Source organism: Mastomys coucha, unplaced genomic scaffold (assembly GCF_008632895.1).
Source record: "Mastomys coucha isolate ucsf_1 unplaced genomic scaffold, UCSF_Mcou_1 pScaffold21, whole genome shotgun sequence".
NCBI classification, from domain to species: Eukaryota; Metazoa; Chordata; class Mammalia; order Rodentia; family Muridae; genus Mastomys; species Mastomys coucha.
In genome coordinates, this window is record NW_022196904.1 from 49,538,576 (window position 1) to 49,558,365 (window position 19,790).

General features: G+C 32.4%; 1 protein-coding gene and 1 long non-coding RNA gene across 8 annotated transcripts in view; one reads left to right on the top strand and one right to left on the bottom strand.

Annotated features, from left to right (window-relative positions):
- Positions 1-19,790, top strand: part of Ube3a (ubiquitin protein ligase E3A) — an 87,123-nt gene that overhangs the window by 41,607 nt on the left and 25,726 nt on the right. For all 7 annotated transcript variants that reach the window (XM_031386846.1, XM_031386840.1, XM_031386844.1 and 4 more), the window contains 3 exons: positions 5,407-5,696; positions 9,372-10,618; positions 18,612-18,756. In XM_031386846.1, coding sequence (XP_031242706.1) covers positions 5,407-5,696; positions 9,372-10,618; positions 18,612-18,756 — 1,682 coding nt within the window. The remainder of the gene's footprint in view (positions 1-5,406; positions 5,697-9,371; positions 10,619-18,611; positions 18,757-19,790) is intronic.
- LOC116102313 overlaps positions 16,407-19,790 on the bottom strand; it is an 81,957-nt gene continuing 78,573 nt past the window's right edge. The window contains exon 7 of the long non-coding RNA XR_004123066.1: positions 16,407-18,049. This is a non-coding gene — a long non-coding RNA (uncharacterized LOC116102313). The remainder of the gene's footprint in view (positions 18,050-19,790) is intronic.

A 19,790-nucleotide genomic window follows, 5' to 3' on the forward strand; every position in this document is an offset into this window, starting at 1 on the left:
GTGATTTTATAAAGGCGCATCCTTTATAACCCCCCTTAATAAAATAATAAGACATGTACCTTTGAAAGACACTAAACAGTACTTACTAGATTATGCATGGGTTAATTGAGTCTTGGGCCGTTTATGTTTCTTACCTCTTTTGACAAATCTTCATGTTTTTATTCTGTTTATTTTTTTTAAAAAGACACTTTTAATAAGTCATATTCTTAGTTATTGCTTTCATTTTTCTGCTTATGTTTCTTGTTTTCATGGCAGCTATTTCATTGTTTTTGATTTCCATGCTGAACTACTTAAGTGGGAATTCCTTATTCTTCTAGTATAAAATCTCCTTGATGCTATCTGTATACAGTTATTATTATCTTATAACTTACCAGTTTTATTATGATTTACTTTCCATTCCTAAGTATTCAACTATCCAGAAATTAACATAGGGAACCAGCAAATAATGTTATTAGTGTTACTAAGAATACAAAAAATTATTTCTCCTTTTACTATCATTTGTGGAAAACATCAATTAGTTATTCTTTTTTTCATATAGCATATCCTGACTGCATTTTCTTCTCCCTCCACTCCTCTCAGTCCCTTCCTTCTACCTTCCCTCACCGTTCAGATCCACTACCCGCTTCTTTCCTTCATTAAAGAGCAGGCTTCCCATGGATATCAACCAAACCTGGCATAACTAGTTTCAATAAGATTAGGCACATACTCTCACATTCAGGCTGGACAAGGCAAGCCATTAGGAAGATAAGGTTCTCAGAAGCAGGCAAGAGTTTACATTGACTTCTACATTGTCACACAAGGACACCAAGCTACAAAAGGAAAACATGCAGAAGACCTAGAGTCATTCACGCTACCTGATTGTTACTTCAGTCTCTGTTAACTCCTATGATCCCTGCTGAGTTGATTCTGTGGGTTATGTTTTTGTGGTGTCCTTGACCCCTATAGCTCCATTGCTCTCTTTAGCAGGACTCCTCAAGGGTTTGGCTGTGGCTCCCTGTATCTGCTTCTATCAGTTTCTGTAGAATCCTTTTTAATGGTCAGTTGCTTTTTAGAAAGTAATAAACAAGTGGAAACTATTATTTTAAGAGGAACACTTTCACTGGTAGGGTTCACTTGATTTATGAACTAAATAAAAAAGGCATATTTTTATTTAAGGAATCAATATGTTGTACTTTGATTTACAAGAAAAGACAGTGGAATGTTGAATAGGCAAATGTAACTGGTACCTTCTCTTTGTAGAGTTTTCGTTATGAATATCAGGAAAAGGATTCACTTCATTTCCTGACTTTCCTTTTTCTTTGATGTCCTTTCCTTCTTCCCCACCCCCTTTTTGCTAAAGTAATACTTAGGTAGAAAGAACCTTATTCTATTCATCTTCTGAGGGCAAAGAAAGAAAGTAAGGAGACCAGATGATTAGATGAAAATTTCACTGGCATCCACAAGGAATTCATTTTAAGGTGACAAAACATTTTACTTTTGGCTAGATCCAATATGATAGAGGCCATACAGAAAATATATAAATACTTGAAATTTACTATGTTACATTAGGAATTATGGGCATAGAAATTTAAGTTTTATGCAATTTTCACACATGATACAAAATATAATTTTTTAATGATTTAAGAATACAAAATATTCTAAACTTCAACTGTAAAGTAGATTTGACACATGAGCTGTAATCTAGTGACTGTGTATGGATTAACATTAGAAGGTTATCAAAAGCTATTATTAATATGCATGTTTCCAAGTTTAGAGGCTTTTTACATGTCCTAAATGAATCTATATGCCCTGAATTTGGCATTCAAGGGTATCATTTATAATGAGGAGAAGAATTGTTTATTGTGGTTAATATAGTTGATTAATCATATTATTCAACCATATTAACCAATTTAACTTAATATTAATCAACCCATATTAACCAAATTGTGCTTAATGGTTGATTCTATGAGTATTATGATCTGTTTTCTTTTTTCTTTTTTTTAAAGTTTTATTTATTATTATAAATAGGTACACTGTAGCTGTCTTGAAACGCATCCAAAGAGGGCGTCAGATCTCATTACGGGTGGTTGTGAGCCACCATGTGGTTGCTGGGATTTGAACTCAGGTCCTATGGAAGAGCAGTCAGTGCTCTTACCCCCTGAGCCATTCTCAGCAGCCCCTGACCTGTTTTCTTAACTTAATATTATTACTATTATTAGTGAGATTCTACTTATAACTAGGGGCAAAAAAACTGGTCAGTTATAAGCATTTTCTGTGCAACCTCCCCTTTAATAATGCTAAAATTTTGAATTTTGGAATCAAGCCTAGATTTTAATTTTTCTTTTTTCTTTTTCTTTTTTTAAAGATTTATTTATTTATTATATGTAAGTACACTGTAGCTGTCTTCAGACGCACCAGAAGAGGGCATCAGATCTCATTTTGGGTGGTTGTGAGCCACCATGTGGTTGCTGGGATTTGAACTCATGACCTTCTGAAGAGCAGTCAGTGCTCTTTCCTGCTGAGCCATCTCACCAGCCCAGATTTTAATTTTTCAAATGTACAGCTTCCTATGTGATTCCTCTGAGATTTAGTGGAATGGCGTTCTCTTGGCCACATCATAGACTTGTGCAAATAATAGAAATTACAGCAATTGCAATAGCATCTGATACTTACCAATAAAGCATAGCATGTAGCAGGTAATCTTTCTTTTTAAGAAAGTATATTATTCCATTAATTATTTGAGAATTTCATATATGATACAATATATTTTGTTCCTCTTCACCTCCTATTTTTTCCTACCTCTTCCAAAATTTACCAATATAGTGTAAGCACTTGTAATTCTTAAATCATGAGAATTCTGAAATATACCACCATCCTAAGGATGAGAAAGCTGAGACACAGAGAGGCTAAGTAAGTAGTTAACTCAATCACAGAACCTGTTCATGAACCCGAACAATCTGGCCTCAAAATTGTGAATTTCTAAACTGTTAACAGTTTTGAACTTCTGGACTGAGCCTTTTTAATAACATGCTTATTTAGCATATCCATTTTCAATAAATTAGAGATATATTAAGTACAGTGATGTAAGTTATTCAGGAAATTTCTATACTATACCCAGATAGTACACATGGTTGTTAAGTTCAGATTGGAATTTTTTGGAAAGTTTTGTTTTCTAATTATATATTACTTATGGGTGTTTTTTTTTTCCCCAAAGAACTTTTTAGTACTACTGGTGTTAGGAATTAACTCTTTTGAAATTATAATCTATAAAACAGTGATTGAAAATAAATTGAATTCTGAAGCTGAAAATCATCCTGACTTCTTTAATGGTCATAGCATAGTAAGATCAATTACAAGATTTGACTTTTTTAGTTCTCCCTTACTGGTTACAGTCAGAAAATACTCCTCAAGCTTCATATGATAATCGGAATACCTGGCATTGTACTGAGTTTATTACTTGGCATGTAGGGAGTGCTAGCTAGACGAATTATAAGGGTTTAAGATGGTAAAATGAGGCCTAGAAAATTAGTTCTTACAACTATTTATATTGATCTGACTCTTGGATGGTCTGATTTCTCCTTTCAGTACTGACAGTTCTTTATCACATAAAGAAGCTCTGTGTATGTGTGTGTGTGTGTGTGTGTGTTTTGGGGGGCTGGTTATTTTCATACAAAACCTAACATTCTTAAGAAAACTAATATTTTCTTACTACTACTAAATACTAGTAAGTACTAAATACTAGTATTTAGTATTTTGAACTTTGAAATTAATGCTTAAAAATTATGGATATATAAATAAATGGTGGCCCCATTCAAATCATGTAGATAAAGTTTTAAAACATCCCTACTGATACTTAGAAATTTTTAGAGTTTAGGTACATACTTATAGAAAAAAGTAGCTAGGATGAAAAAAGTAGCTAGAAAGAATTAACTCAGTCAGTCATTTAGAAAAATATTTAATATTTTGAGACAGATTCATCCTACATTTATAAGTTGGTCACTGGCTTTTGTTAAGGAAATAATAGGAAGGCTGTTGGTAATTATTAGGTGCATGCTGTTGGTATATTGAAGCAGTTTGCTGCTGTTAAGCATGCTGAGTTTCCATAAATAATAGGGAAATATGTCTTCCTTTTGATGAATTTTTCCCATAATTGGTATCTCTAACTTCGTGATTCATTTTAAACTTTATTATATTTACTTATTTTCTGTAGATACATGTGACTGGGCATATGTTTTCGTGTGTTTAGAGTTCAGAGGACAACTTGTAGTAATTAGTTCTCTTCTTTCATCAAGTTGGTTGGGTCCAGGGATCAAACTTGAGTCATCAGGCTTGGCCTTTGTATACTATACATGGTAAATATACAGGAAATATTTCTAATTATAAGTACCTGAATGAGTTAGGAATGTATGATATACCATTCTTTGTCATACAAAGAATGACATAGTCCTAAAGTCACTTACCAGTGCCCTATTTATTTGTTTATCTCTAGTGCCATTAGTCACTTAATTTTTAGAATGAAATTCATGGGAACTTGCAGTTCCCATGCTTGTATAGAACCAAAAGGATTGCTTTGAATTATATTATTATGGACCAAATATACAGTTCTAATTTTGCATTAATCTCAAAGAACAGAATTTTAGAGTCAAAGTATAGAATTTAGATTATGTAGAACAACTTCTTATATGGTAAAATAATTCATTCCTTAAATTGTATTGGTTATTTTGCATGAAAAATGTGTTAATCGAATGTTAATTTTCATGGATAAAGTTGATGAAGTAAGATGAATATGAGTTTCCCCTAACGGAAGTTAAAACCTTTATCTTTCCTATGACACGAAATGAAGAGGGTTAGTGACAAGTATGGGCTCAAGGTTGTATACCTTGGTGCTTCTCTCTCTTGGTATAATATGAGATTAGATAGTTTAGTTATAAAGCACTTTTAAATCTTTCATGATTATTAATTGAGAAAATTTTAAACTCTAGAAATTTGATGTTTAATGGAAATCAAGTATTTAAAACTATTATAGTGAATTAGTGAATTTATATGTGATCAAAGGGAAACTGCCATGGAGATGTAACAGTGGTGCACTCAATGTTTTTATTGATTTTGTTTGTTTTTGCTCTTGTTCTGCTAAACAGTTAAGGGTCATACACCATCAACTTAAGCTTATCTTTTTTAAACCAAAGAAAAGCCTACCATATTAAAATAATTTTTATAAACTGACATACTTTATCACAGGTTTTTAGAAAGTGTTTGTTATTTCACTAATTAACACTTTGGGAGGTAATACTTCTATTACTTTGGGAGGTAATACTTTCTATATCTAAATATTAATGCTTTACTGCTTAGCTAACTTTTGCCTTATCGTTGGGCTTTGTTTCTGAGCTGTACTAATAACTGTGCTCATTGTTTGAATGTCTGGTACAGGAAGCGAGCAGCTGCAAAGCATCTAATAGAACGCTACTACCATCAGTTAACTGAGGGCTGTGGAAATGAGGCCTGCACGAATGAGTTTTGTGCTTCCTGTCCAACTTTTCTTCGTATGGATAACAATGCAGCAGCTATTAAAGCCCTTGAGCTTTATAAAATTAATGCAAAACTCTGTGATCCTCATCCCTCCAAGAAAGGAGCAAGCTCAGCTTACCTTGAGAACTCAAAAGGTGCATCTAACAACTCAGAGATAAAAATGAACAAGAAGGAAGGAAAAGATTTTAAAGGTAAGAGATTATATATTTCAATTCAAAATTGCTAATTGAAAGCTATATCAGAGATTTAAATGTGTGTGTTTTTCTTTTTTATGACCTAAAGATACCACAGTATAATACAGTAAAAGCCACTGTTTTTGGTAAAGTGTGGTAAAGGACAGGTATTAGTTAATTTACATTTTATTCTTAAATATTATTGATTCAGTAGTTGTCAGTCAGAGGCAGATTATACTCGAAAAATTAATATGATGAGTTGAAAATTAATAAGATGAGTTGAACTCAATTTGTAATGATTTATATTATAGCTATAACTTTATTAGGTCACAAAAATCTACTGCATATATTGTGTTTGTAGTAAATACCTGGTATCGGCTCCAGAACTCCAGGGACTTTGGTAAAAGGAGAGATATAAGGTATATGGTTGTCTTTGTTTTCCTTTTTTTAGAAAGCAGGGTAAAATTTTACAGTAGTTACCTGAAAAATGTATTTTTTCCTTCTAACATTTTCTTTTTACATACTGCCCTCTGTACATCAGGAAATTTGGTATTCTTTATACTGCTTAGGGATCTAACTTTCCAGTATAGTCTTTACTCAGGTCTTATAGGGTTTTGTTTCATTTTGTTTAGCACAAGTTAGGTGACACTGTTTTTGTACTTTTAATATTCCCACTTCTACTTCCCCAGTAATGAAATTAAAGGTTTACACCCCCATACCTGGTTTATGTGGTACTGAGGATGACCTCATAAATGAAAGAAAAGCACTACCAACTGAGCTACGTCCCCAGTGCATCTAGTCTTTTAAAAATAGTCCTATATTTTGAAAATTCTTCAAACTTCCTACTTCCCTCATGACTGATTGTTCAATCTATTTTTTCTCTTAATAGAAGTAATTCTCAATTAGCAATAAAGTAATTGAATATTTCATATTGCCAGGGATTAGCTCTATTAGCATTTGAAACATTTTTAAATGAATCAGTGAAATAAAATTATATTACAGCTTTATGGTGTTACCTCCACAAGAGAACTAATGAAAAATCAGAAAAAAAATTTTATTCAGTTTTGCTACTCAAAAATATATAGGCAGTCCTATTTCATGAATTTGTTTACATTGTAGATAAGTAGGTGAATGCTATCAATATTTAGAATGTGGAAGCTGCATTGGCTCAATAATACATGATTCTACCACAGAGTGGACATCACAGTGTAACAGTAGATGAAATATAGTATCCTACCATGGTTGAATGTAACCAACTGTGGGAAAATCTACTATTTAATGGATATATTTGCCTTGTTTTAGCCCGTGTGTTCCTTGTTTTACAGGTTCTTGTTTTTGCGGATCACTCCAAATTTTATTGCCTTTACTTCTCTTCTTTAATATTTTCGGAATTATGAAGTATATATGCTTAATCATACTTCTACTTTCATTTTAATATTTGTTCCACTTAATTGTGTAGTTATCAATTAATATATCACAACTCTGCTTTTGCATGAAACTGTTAAAGTATAAAATGTTATGTTTTAAGAATGTTTCTGAGCTATCATTAGTAGCATTGTAGTTCATATACTCAGGAAGCTAAGGAAGGACCATGTTGATTTCCAGTTCTGTCTGTTTCTACTTTGTGAAACCATGTCTCAAACAAACAATTTTCAAGGGCATATGTTTTAGAATGTCCAGGTGAATCTAAAAAAAAAAGTTTCTTTACTTACCTGTTTGTTGATACCCAGATTGAAACGTTTTATTTCTGATTGCAGTGCTTTATATGCTTGCGTGCACACGCGCGCGCGCGCGCACACACACACACACACACACACACACACACAGAGAGAGAGAGAGAGAGAGAGAGAGAGAGAGAGAGAGAGAGAGAGAGAGAGAGAGAGAGACAGACAGGGAGGGAGGGAGGGAGGGAGGGAGGGAGGGAGGGAGAGAAAGGGAGGGAGGATAAACATTTTAAACATTTTAAGTAGAATACTACTACGCGGAACAAATATCCATGAATAGTATAGTTTGTATTACTAGAATGTCAGAGTGATTTGATGACTGCTCGGAAAGGAAGATATTGCAAATCAAAGGTGTGTGGATCTAGAGCGTTATTCTCCTTCAGGCAGGGTGTATATTGTTCTGTATTTCTACATACAGAACAATACTTTCATACATGTACTTTCTAAATAATTTTATAATTCAGCGATAGGGAGATGAAACATATTCTAACAGTGTCTATTCATTATTGATATTTTCTGTTTTGTTTTTTTTTTTGTTACAGTTTAGAGAAATTAGATAGACTTGAATGGTCAAAGAAGATACCGTAATTTTTTTCAGTTAGAATAATGAGAAATCAGCTCCATGTTAGTGTTTTCTTTCTTACTTATTCTTAGTAGACTAAAAATTGAACTTGGATTTCCATGCTGCCTCAGCTACATACATGGTAACTACTGAAACTCATATTGTAGAAGGATAAAATTAATTCCTTTAGGTTTTCCACTCAGTCCCCCAAATCTCTTCACCTCTAATCTGTAAATATAACATTTTTTTAAAAGAAAGAATTGAAGATCATAAAATAAAAAAGTATCAATACTCTAGAATGGGCCATAGATCAGATTTGTAGTATATACAGTTTAGTGCTTTGTGGTTGATGTTTTGGAAGCCATTCCATCAATGAGGACTTGAATTTTGTATTGTCTCTTACCGTTTAATATGTTAGATATATTGGCAATGTATGGGATATATTATCAATGTAACTATAAAATTATCCTTCCTTAAATGTTTAATAATTATAGTATTTTACTCTTTGATGAAAGAGATTAAGTTTGGTTTCAGCATTATTATTTGATAAGTATATTAATTTTCAAAACTATAGTATATAAAATGTCATTTTTCCAAAAAGATAAAATATCTTTTGTTAACTTGAAATGGTAATGCCTTTGTTAAAAGTTACATTTACCCTAGTGGTGAGAAGCTAGGAAGTTTATGATCCCAATTCTGTTCTTGGGAGAAAAATAAAGTTTTGTTGCTTGTGGTTTTGTTTTCTTAGCTTCTCTCTTCTGTTTGTTTTTGACTGTAATAATTTTCACTTGCTCTATTAAGAGGTATTAGAACCTGAGTAACAATCATAGATAATAGTAGCTGTAGTAGCAGTTTTAACTTTAGCAGAGTTTATATCAGTTGTAATATCTTTTCCTCAGCCTCAGAATGGAAACTCTGGAAGAAACTAGGAATACATAAGACAAGTCAGTTTCATTTTAGTATATACAAAAGTATAGAAAGAGTTGATTACAAATGAAGGGGCTAAGGAAACCTTGTTATAAAACCTTGTCTCCTTAGTCTTTTGATTTCAGGATTTTAGTAGCTTTTTGTTAAGGTTGTAATAAAGTACAGGGATTAAATGTCAAGTATATATATTTGTTCATACCTACAATTAATGTTGCATACCAGTACATGTCTTGGTTACAAGGCAAGTCTTAATTATCAGTGCATAATTAATAATTATATGTAGTTCAATGAATGCAAAGAAAGGGTGAGATTGTTGGGATTACTTGAATGAAAAAGGAGCTGGTAAGTCTAGGGTGTTAAATTACATTTTTTAAAAATCAGGTCCAGAATGTTTAGATATTTTATTTCACTAGCAATTATTATAACAAAATAAACATTTATATTATAACAATAAATGTTCTTTTTCTTTCTATTTTCTAGATGTGAATTACCTAACTGAAGAGATAGTATATGAAATTTATGAATTATGTAGAGAGAGTGAGGATTACTCCCCTTTAATTCGTGTAATTGGAAGAATATTTTCTAGTGCTGAGGCACTGGTTCAGAGCTTTCGGAAAGTCAAACAACACACTAAGGAGGAATTGAAATCTCTTCAAGAAAAGGATGAGGACAAGGATGAAGATGAAAAGGAAAAGGCCGCGTGTTCTGCTGCTGCTATGGAAGAAGACTCAGAAGCATCTTCTTCAAGGATGGGTGATAGCTCACAGGGAGACAACAATGTACAAAAATTAGGTCCTGATGATGTGACTGTGGATATTGATGCTATTAGAAGGGTCTACAGCAGTTTGCTCGCTAATGAAAAATTAGAAACTGCCTTCCTGAATGCACTTGTATATCTGTCACCTAACGTGGAATGTGATTTGACATATCATAATGTGTATACTCGAGATCCTAATTATCTCAATTTGTTCATTATTGTAATGGAGAATAGTAATCTCCACAGCCCTGAATATCTGGAAATGGCATTGCCATTATTTTGCAAAGCTATGTGTAAGCTACCCCTTGAAGCTCAAGGAAAACTGATTAGGCTGTGGTCTAAATACAGCGCTGACCAGATTCGGAGAATGATGGAAACATTTCAGCAACTTATTACCTACAAAGTCATAAGCAATGAATTTAATAGCCGAAATCTAGTGAATGATGATGATTCCATTGTTGCTGCTTCAAAGTGTTTGAAAATGGTTTACTATGCAAATGTAGTGGGAGGGGATGTGGACACAAATCATAATGAGGAAGATGATGAAGAGCCCATACCTGAGTCCAGCGAATTAACACTTCAGGAGCTTCTGGGAGATGAAAGAAGAAATAAGAAAGGTCCTCGAGTGGATCCATTAGAAACCGAACTTGGTGTTAAAACTCTAGACTGTCGAAAACCACTCATCTCCTTTGAAGAATTCATTAATGAACCACTGAATGATGTTCTAGAAATGGACAAAGATTATACTTTTTTCAAAGTTGAAACAGAGAACAAATTCTCTTTTATGACCTGTCCCTTTATACTGAATGCTGTCACAAAGAATCTGGGATTATATTATGACAATAGAATTCGCATGTACAGTGAGAGAAGAATCACTGTTCTTTACAGCCTAGTTCAAGGACAGCAGTTGAATCCGTATTTGAGACTCAAAGTCAGACGTGACCATATTATAGATGATGCACTGGTCCGGGTAAGTTTGACTATTATTTAAAATTTGAATTAAACTAAAACCTACAAAGTGATATATTTCAGTGTATTCATTTTATGTATAGTTTTGAAAAAAATAGGATCATGTTAACATTTCTGATCTATATTACTACACCTTTGTTGCTACTTAACAAAAAGATTGGTAATCTGGTTGTCTAATGATAATTCTCTTGAACAAGAATAGATTTTCTAGTACTAGGGAGATGACTCATTGGTTAAAGAGTTTGTTATACAAACATGAGGGCTTAACATTGGATTTCCTGAATACATGTAAAACAGGATATGGTAGTTCTGAATGTACTTCCTAAAGCAAGATAGAGACAGAAGAATCCTCAGAAGCTAACCTCATATATAAACTGACAAATAACTAGACCCTGTCTCAGTTGGTAGAAAGCAAAGACTGATACTTGGTGTTCTCTGACCTCCACACATACATTTTCCCCTTTTGGCATTTACACACACACACATGCATGCATGCATGCATACACATGCACAAACATGCACACACAGACAGACACAAAGCAAATAGAAGGAATGGATTTTCTGAATCTTGAAAGCTAGCCTTATATGTTTCCATTAAGAAGAAAAGATTTAAGCTGGATGATGGTGGCGCACTCCTTTAATCCCAGCACTTGGGTGGCAGAGGCAGGCAGATTTCTGAGTTCGAGGCCAGCCTGGTCTACAGAGTGAGTTCCAGGACAGCCTGGGCTATACAGAGAAAACCCTGTCTCAAAAAGCCAAAAAAAGAGAAGAAGAAGAAAAGATTTGTTTTCAAAGATTGGAATACATGACAAATGGTATTGTTATACCCAGTGTTAAGAATGGGAGGTGAAATTGGAAGAAATAATACAATAAATATACATTGTAAAAGAGTAAGAAGAGCTGTTCTTCAAATTCCATTATGTATAAGACAACTCAGTGTTCTATTGTTAACTTGATGATATAACCAGGAAAGGTTAGTCTATATTATCAATAAGACTTTGGAGTTTTAAGCCACCTAGTGTCTTGTGTGACACTGTAGGCTTTTTTTAAAAATAATAATTATATGAATCTTGAACCTTTTGTAGCTATTTTGGGAGCTTGGAGTTAATGTTAGTGATATCAGGTAAATCTAGATGATTTAACTGGGAAGTCAGGAACTTCTAACTGCCTGATTTTTTTTTTATTTTGTTTTTGTTTTTTTTTTTTGATTTTTGTTTTCAAATGATATTACCTCGTCTATTCTTTTTTTCTACAGATGACAAAAATTACAGAGTCCCTGTCAGTTAAACCAGAAAATTGGTTTGGAAGTTGCCAGTCATATGTTAACAAAATTACATATAAATAATTCATGGTATTCCTAGGTATTAATAATTCCTGTTGGTGCTAGTTCTTGTATAAATTTGATGTAAGATTTAGTAAATTGAAGCATGATCCTTATATACTAGCAAATAATATTAACCTATCCACAGATAACTAACAAATAATACTTATTTGAATTTATTTTTGTTTTGGGATATCTAAATCTGAAAAGCCATAAAACTTGAGCTAAATTCACATTGAATAAAAAATTACTCACCTGTCCTACCTGATTTTTTTTCCTAATTTTTTTCTTATATTCTTTTTTTCTATAATAAGAACCAGTAAAACCTTAGATAATATTTGTAAAATTTTAAATTAATCATTAGGACAAAATTAGCTCCTTTTGTATTTTCCTAACAAATTCTTGAAGTAAAATTAACAGTTAAACTTTGTAATTATGCTAACAAATTGTTGCTAGTAAATACTATTTAATAATGTCAACTAGTCATATCGTTTGACACATTATAAATCGTGATTCATTTGATAATATCCATACTTGACTATTATCATTTTATAGACGCCCTGGGCTTTAACAATTCTGTATGTTTTTCTCATTGATAAGCAGCAGAAATAAAACAAAGGTATAGTATTTACTGAGAAAATTCATAAGAGTTTTACTCAGCTCTTCTTTCTCTTTTCCCTTTCTCCTTTTCTTTTTTTCTCTTTCTGAATCATATTAAACTGATCCACCTCTAAAATTTCTTGGATTTTCAGCGTATCAGTGTGAAAGGGTTAGAAATAGAAGCATCGACTTAGGCCTTAGAGATCTAATTGATTACCCCCCAGCAAAGGGTAATTATTATAGTAATATTAGGTTAATAACAGAAAGTTGGAGGTTTACAGCAAGCTATATTAAAAAAAATACCCACAGATGAACTGATGGAATTCTACTATCTTTCTATGTCTTTAGTCTACACAAACCCCTATTGTTCTTTCTTTCATAAAATAACTTGAGAGAATATTCTTGTTACTCACAATCTCTTATGACTTGATCATTTTGAACTGCACAGTAAGGTTGAATAGAGGAGGAATGAGAAGTTTCGTAGTGAATTCAACATTAATAAATCAATAATAAAAGTTACAGAACCCTAACCTTAAGAGCTAGGAAAGAAATAATACGTTTTTCTCCTTAGTTTATAAGTGAGGCCTAGAAAATATATATGTGACTTTTGTAAGTTTTCTATTGAATCTCATATATTTCAGTGTTATTAGACTAGCTGGCTTAATAGTAGACAGAAGTCCAGTAAATTAGAATTAATAATTTTTTATTTTTATTTGATAAAGAATGTTTATATAGCCTGTCCTTGGACTTGTGATCTTGTTTCTCTTTTCCACGTGCTTGCTAAAATTGTGTGTACAACACTCCTAGCCAATTTTTATTTTTAAAGCAAATATTCACTCATTGATTTAAACCAGTCTAACAACTCTTTCCCCAACTGGTATTTTTTAGAAGATCTATCTCATTGACAAGAGAATAGTCAGTGTAAAAGCATAAGGTACTATTTTTAAAATTTGTATCTATTAAACAATAATTAAATAATAAATCTACAATTTCTACTAAAAAGAAAAAAGCTGCAATATTTCTTTTGCTTTGTTTCAATGGTTTTGACCTTTTTTTTAAATTAGAAACTAATATAGATATAAATACTAATGAGAACCCAGCTTCCATTTGAACAAAAATCGTAGTGTAGAAGTTTTAACAGATTCTTTAAGAAAAAGATAATCTTCGTAGGCTATTGTGTTGGTTTATTGGTAAAGTCATTTGCCACCAGGCTTTATGACTGAGTTTAATCCCCAAGATGTAATTGACTCCTAAATCTTATGCTGTGAACTCATGTTGTTCTTTAGCACATCTTTTCCTCTACCACCCAGTAAATAAATGACACATTTTTCCTCCCCTTTTTAAAAAATAAAGCATTTTGAAGGATATAGCATATATATAATCTTAAAACCGTTTTTAAAAAGTAGTATAAGATGAGCTGTATCAACAAAGAGACAGTATTGCCGGGTACGAGATGCTTTACGCTGCCTTCACAATCTAAAGGCAGAGCCACCCAAAAATACAAGCTCAACAAGAAAAATCAAGGTCTGGCCTCTTAAGGGTTCAGATTAGGAATTCTGATATGAAAATGTAGTGGTCTGTTCCTTTAGATGTTTTGAACATCCATGCTACAAACCAATATTTGGGAAACAATGGTTAGTGCAGTTTATATATAGGTTGTTGACTGTTTTAATTTACATGTGTAGAATATTGCTAGTATTTTAAAAAAAAATAATGAAGTCAGTGTGACTAAAATGGACATGATTAAATTTAGTTAAGTTTTAGAATTTTCCATAGTTAACCAAAAATAATTGCTAAGATGTAGAATTGGAAAGGAAAGTCCAAAAACCCAGGAGCTGGTACACATAGATGAAGAGAAAGTTGTTTGAATTACTGCCCCATTTTCTCTGAAAGTCTAGAGGCATTATCTAACTCAGCTTCCATTATTTCCCTTAGTATAAATACCTATTGCAACATGAACTTGATTTTTTTTAAAAAAATCACTTGACATACAGTGCTTTAATAATGGAATTTTCTGTGCTGTTCTAGGTATATTTCATTTACTCATTAATAAAATTGTGCTTAATGTGATAGCTATTTAAAATTATTCTAATAGAAATTAATGGAATCCTCTTCCCTTTATCTTCAAAGTAATTTTTTACAACCAGAATGAGAGATGAGGTAGTCAGTATATAAGCATTTAGCATCATATAATAATTTAAAACAAAGAAATTTATCAAACTCCCTAGTGCTGCATTTGAAGAAAATGGAATTTAGAGAGATTCTTTCTTGTAGAAATGAATGCCATATTTAGATTTCGGATTGGACTTAGGATATAAGATGTAATCATTTAACCCAGCTGTTACCACTTAAACTTTAAGACACAATAGACTGATGTTGAGTTGTTTACAGAGAACAGGAAAAAGTTAAATTCATCAAGATAATTGCATTTGTGATCGTGATCAATATTTTAATGTTATTTATCAAGGTGTATAAATCATTCTTCTTTACCCTTCTTGGAGAGACTAAACATTTTATAATAGAGCTAATTTGAGTGTTGTTTCTACTTAAAGAATATCAGCAAGTTTTTTTTTTTTTTTTGGTTTTTTGAGACAGGGTTTCTCTGTGTAGCCCTGGCTGTCCTGGAACTCACTCTGTAGACCAGTCTGGCCTCGAACTCAGAAATCTGCCTGCTTCTGCCTCCCAAGGGCTGGGATTAAAAGGCATGCGGCACCACTACCTGACAGTTTTTTTTTTTTTTTTAAATTATATCAATAGTATTTGAGATAATAACTCTGGATGTCTAAAGGTTTTGGCCTGCCTGCGTTCTTTCCTCTTTCCTCCTTTCTTCCTTCTTTCCTTCCCTCCTTCTTTCCTTTCTTCTTTCCATATTTATTTATTTTCAGACACATCAGAAGGAGGCATCAGATCATATTACAGATAGTTTTGAGCCACCATGTGTTTGCTGGTAATTGAACTCAGGACTTGGAAGAGCAGTCAGTGCTCCTAACTGCTGAGTTGTCATCCCTCCAACCCTGTCTAAAGGTTTTAAATGATAGCACTAAATTTTTTTTGACACTTGAAGATATGCTTGTAGAATTTTTTTTTTTTTTTAAAGTCAGTCATCTTAAGTAAGTCATTCTGCTTAGAGTTCTGGGAATGCTATCATATTAGGTTGGCTTGTAAAAAATGATCTCTCTAGGATTTTGTTTGCCAATTAAAGTCAAGAAAATATTTTGACAGTTGATGAGAGCGAGATTTCCTAGTATAAAAAGAAGTACAGTTAAGAAGTAATAGTTTCCATTGTACATTAAAACAGCATAATAATACCAGTGTATTTTAATTTTCTCCTTGCTATCTATGAAGCCAATACTATCTATTTTATTGTATACTTCCAGAAAGATACATATAAAAAGTCCATTAGTATTTAATAAATTAGGTCAACAACACATGCAGAGTTTTTGCAGAATTATAAGTATATTCCAGCAATTTTCATGTATCCAATTACATGTAAGACAACTTGATTTTACAAATTAAATTTTAAAGTCATAAATTTAACTTAATTTTTTACATTATTTAGTTGATGAAACAATGGCTTAAGGGCGTGTGTGTGTTTATCTTTTAAGAGTTACATTTTTTGATGGTGTGTATTTTGAGACAGAGTTTGTCTGTGTAGCTCTGGCTGTCCTGGAACTCACTCTGTTGACTAGTCTGGCCTGGAACTAAGATCCACCTCCCTCTGCCTCCCTAGTGCTGAGGTTAAAGGCTTGTGCTGCCACCACTCAGCAAGAGTTACTATTTTTTTTTTTTTTGGTTTTTCGAGACAGGGTTTCTCTCTGTAACCCCGGCTGTCCTGGTACTCACTATGTAGACCAGGCTGGCCTCGAACTCGGAAATCCGCCTGCCTCCGCCTCCCAAGTGCTAGGATTAAAGGCGTGCGCCACCACCGCCCGGCAAGAGTTACTATTTTTAAGGAAAACATTTTAACATGACTGGATTTGCTAATGGCTTTTGTGTATGGTTAGTATTACATTTTATGTTTTGTTACCAGAGTTTTTAAAAAGATGGGCTACTAATACATCATCTCAAACAAGATAATCTACAAAGTCACTTTGGCAACATTGAGAATGGTCTTCTTAAATTGCTGATTGGACATTTTCACCTACAGAATTAAGCTGCCAACTATTTTTAAATTATATAGGAATACATCCTGATTCTGAAAATAATATGTGAATATTGTTGAAAATATTGATATCCAAAGAAATCACAGAAAATCTAAGAGCAAATATTATCTCTAGTTTCTTTGGAAAAACAGGCAAACTGGGCTAAAAGCTTACTCCCTGTATTAAAACCTTTCTTCTCTGAATTACTATTTCTTAAGTTATTCATCCCTTTATTACTTCAAGGGACTATCTGTAAGATGGTTTTAGCAGCCTACTTAAGGAGTTGTAGATATCAAATCAGTTTTAATTGTAAAGTGACTCATCAGTTTCATATGTTGCTGCTGTTGCTGCTGCTGTTGCTCTTATTCCTACAATACTTTTGTTTTTAAAATCTTGTGGTTAAATATTTTGATAAAACTGGAAATATTTATTTACTTGTTAGTCTTATTTTAGATAAAAAAAATCACTATAAATCCCTCATTAGACTCAAATTTTCTATGGAGACATAACTTTACTAAACTCACTGAGTTGGAGTGCTGGGATTAAATGCATGTTTTATCTATAGAAAGTCTGGAATAATAATATTTGCAACCACAAACTTAGACTTAACGTTAGGGAATTAACTTAAGTATTTCACTTATTAATTTATTTGATACTATATTATGCTTATTTTACATTTCAAACAAAAATAAAAAAAATAGAAAATTATTTTTTAGTGATCATAATAGAACATATCAGAACCAGAACTGGGGGAAAAGAATAGGGACTGGACAGATGTGTGCTGTCTGGAATACCAATAAGCCTTTGAGTCAATAACTAACTTGTTTTCTTAGCAGGTTGGAAACTGGGAGAAAGCACAGTGATGACAGTACATTGTGTTGGAACCAAGTTTGAGCTAAGCTGATCATGGATATTTAAGTGTTCAAAATTATTCTGTTTTAGGACAGGTTTCTAGCTAATACTGTTGTTGGTATGTTTTTGTTCTCCATTTCCAAGGTTAATTTTAAATTAATGTATTTTACTGTAAAATATCAGATCCTCTTCAGGAACATAAAATTATGAATTTTTAAAAATCTATAGTTTTGAAGGATAACTTTTTAACAATTTTGTACTTTAGAAATGATATATTAAGCATATACCTTCTTATAGTAGGAAGAATATTATCTCTTTCTTTAGTAGTAAAGCCTAGTAATTGTTGATATTTAGTGGTGGTATATAGAACTTGTAAAAGAACAGTTAGATTCTTATATGTTTACCAACAAAATACTGCTGAAAAATAAATTTTTAATAAATACTGACCTGAAAATTAGGTATGTGAGCTGAGAAGGTAGATAGCTTACAAGAAGACCTGAGTTTAATCTCCAGAACTCTGTTAAAGAAAAGAAAATTTGAGTGGGCATTATAATCCTGATGCTAGGTAGGCAGGTACTGGCAGAGATACCAGGGGCTGTCAGTATAGCCTATTGTGGTATGCAGTCTTCCAGGCCAAGGGCAAACAAGATGGACAGATCCTGAGGAAAAACGTCTTAGGAGGAAGGAGACATGTGAATATACATACATGAGTTAAAGAAGACCAATATACAGAGATTCCTTACAGAATAAGTTCATAAGCCTTTGGACTCTTAAAGATGAAGATATACAGGCATAATTTCAACCATCCCTCCCCCAATAATGTTTTGACTATATCCCTTACTAAGAAATATATAGCTTCTTAAACACCTAATACACTTAAATACATATCTGTGTATTGAAATAAATCTTGCCAAAAACAATAAGTCAGTTTGCTTCTTTTTTTTTCCTTTCAGAAACAAGATTCTTTGTTTTGTTTCTGTATTGTTTTGTTATTGCTACTTCTTATTTTCTTCTGTTTATTTATATCTTACTTTTTCCTTATTCTCAACTGTCCTCTTTTTTGTATTTTCAATCAACAGCTAGAGATGATTGCTATGGAAAATCCTGCAGATTTGAAGAAGCAGTTGTATGTAGAATTTGAAGGAGAACAAGGAGTAGATGAGGGAGGCGTTTCCAAAGAATTTTTTCAGTTGGTTGTGGAGGAAATCTTTAATCCAGATATTGGTGAGTATTAATGATATGATTATGATAGTGTGTTAGTCTTTTGAATTATGAATTTGGTTTATAAATATTTTTCAGTATGGTAAGCTGTAAAAGAATTGGGTATGCCTTACCCCTGCTTCAGGAACTGTTCTATCACTCACTTAATTCAGATTCTTTTGTAGATTACATAGCGAAATATTCTAGTAGAAAACAGTTACCATCTAGGTAAATTTAATTTGAAAAACCTTAGAATGGTGGATTTGAAAAACCTGAAGTCTTGAGAATTATAGGTTATATAATTTATCCTCTGGTTAATGTATAGCTTGATTGCTCTTGAGACGAAGAGCATCCATTGGTGACAATTCCATCAGATTTATTATTTGTGAACTGGAACTTTTGGTACTCCATGGATCTATCACATGGCTTGCAAATAAATAAATACACATACGGAGATACATAATTTACATATTTTTCAAACTGGAAAGCAAGTTTGAATTGGATACTTGTGAAACCAGTACTCTGGCCTTAAACTCATGATTTTCCTGACTCACTTTACCAAGTGCTAAGGTATAAAGTCCCCTCTCTCCCTAGCATATTAGCCTTTGTATAAAAAATACTTCCTGAGAAGCAACTGAAAATGAACTTAGAAAAATTAAAAGGCATATAAAATTTGTTACATATATATTTTTTCATGTCTGTAAAAAGAAAAGGCAAATCACTTAATACTCACATAGATAAAATAATGATGATAGGAAAAAAAAATCTCTGAGTTTGGCTTTGAATAATGAAGATCATGCGAATCTGAAAGATCACAAAATATTTTAAAAATTGTACTAGCTCAGATTTGATATGAATATTAAGTAACTTAAACTTAATCAACTTTCTCCAGTTTTTTTGTACTTAATTGTGCATTTGTTTCATATATAATTTTCAGTCATTAAGTAGATAAAATGGCTTTTATATCTCCTGTATTTAAATTCTGTATATGATTTTGTTTAAAATTATATTTAAATTCTTATTCTTTCAAAAAGTATAAGTTATATTTTAATTATTTC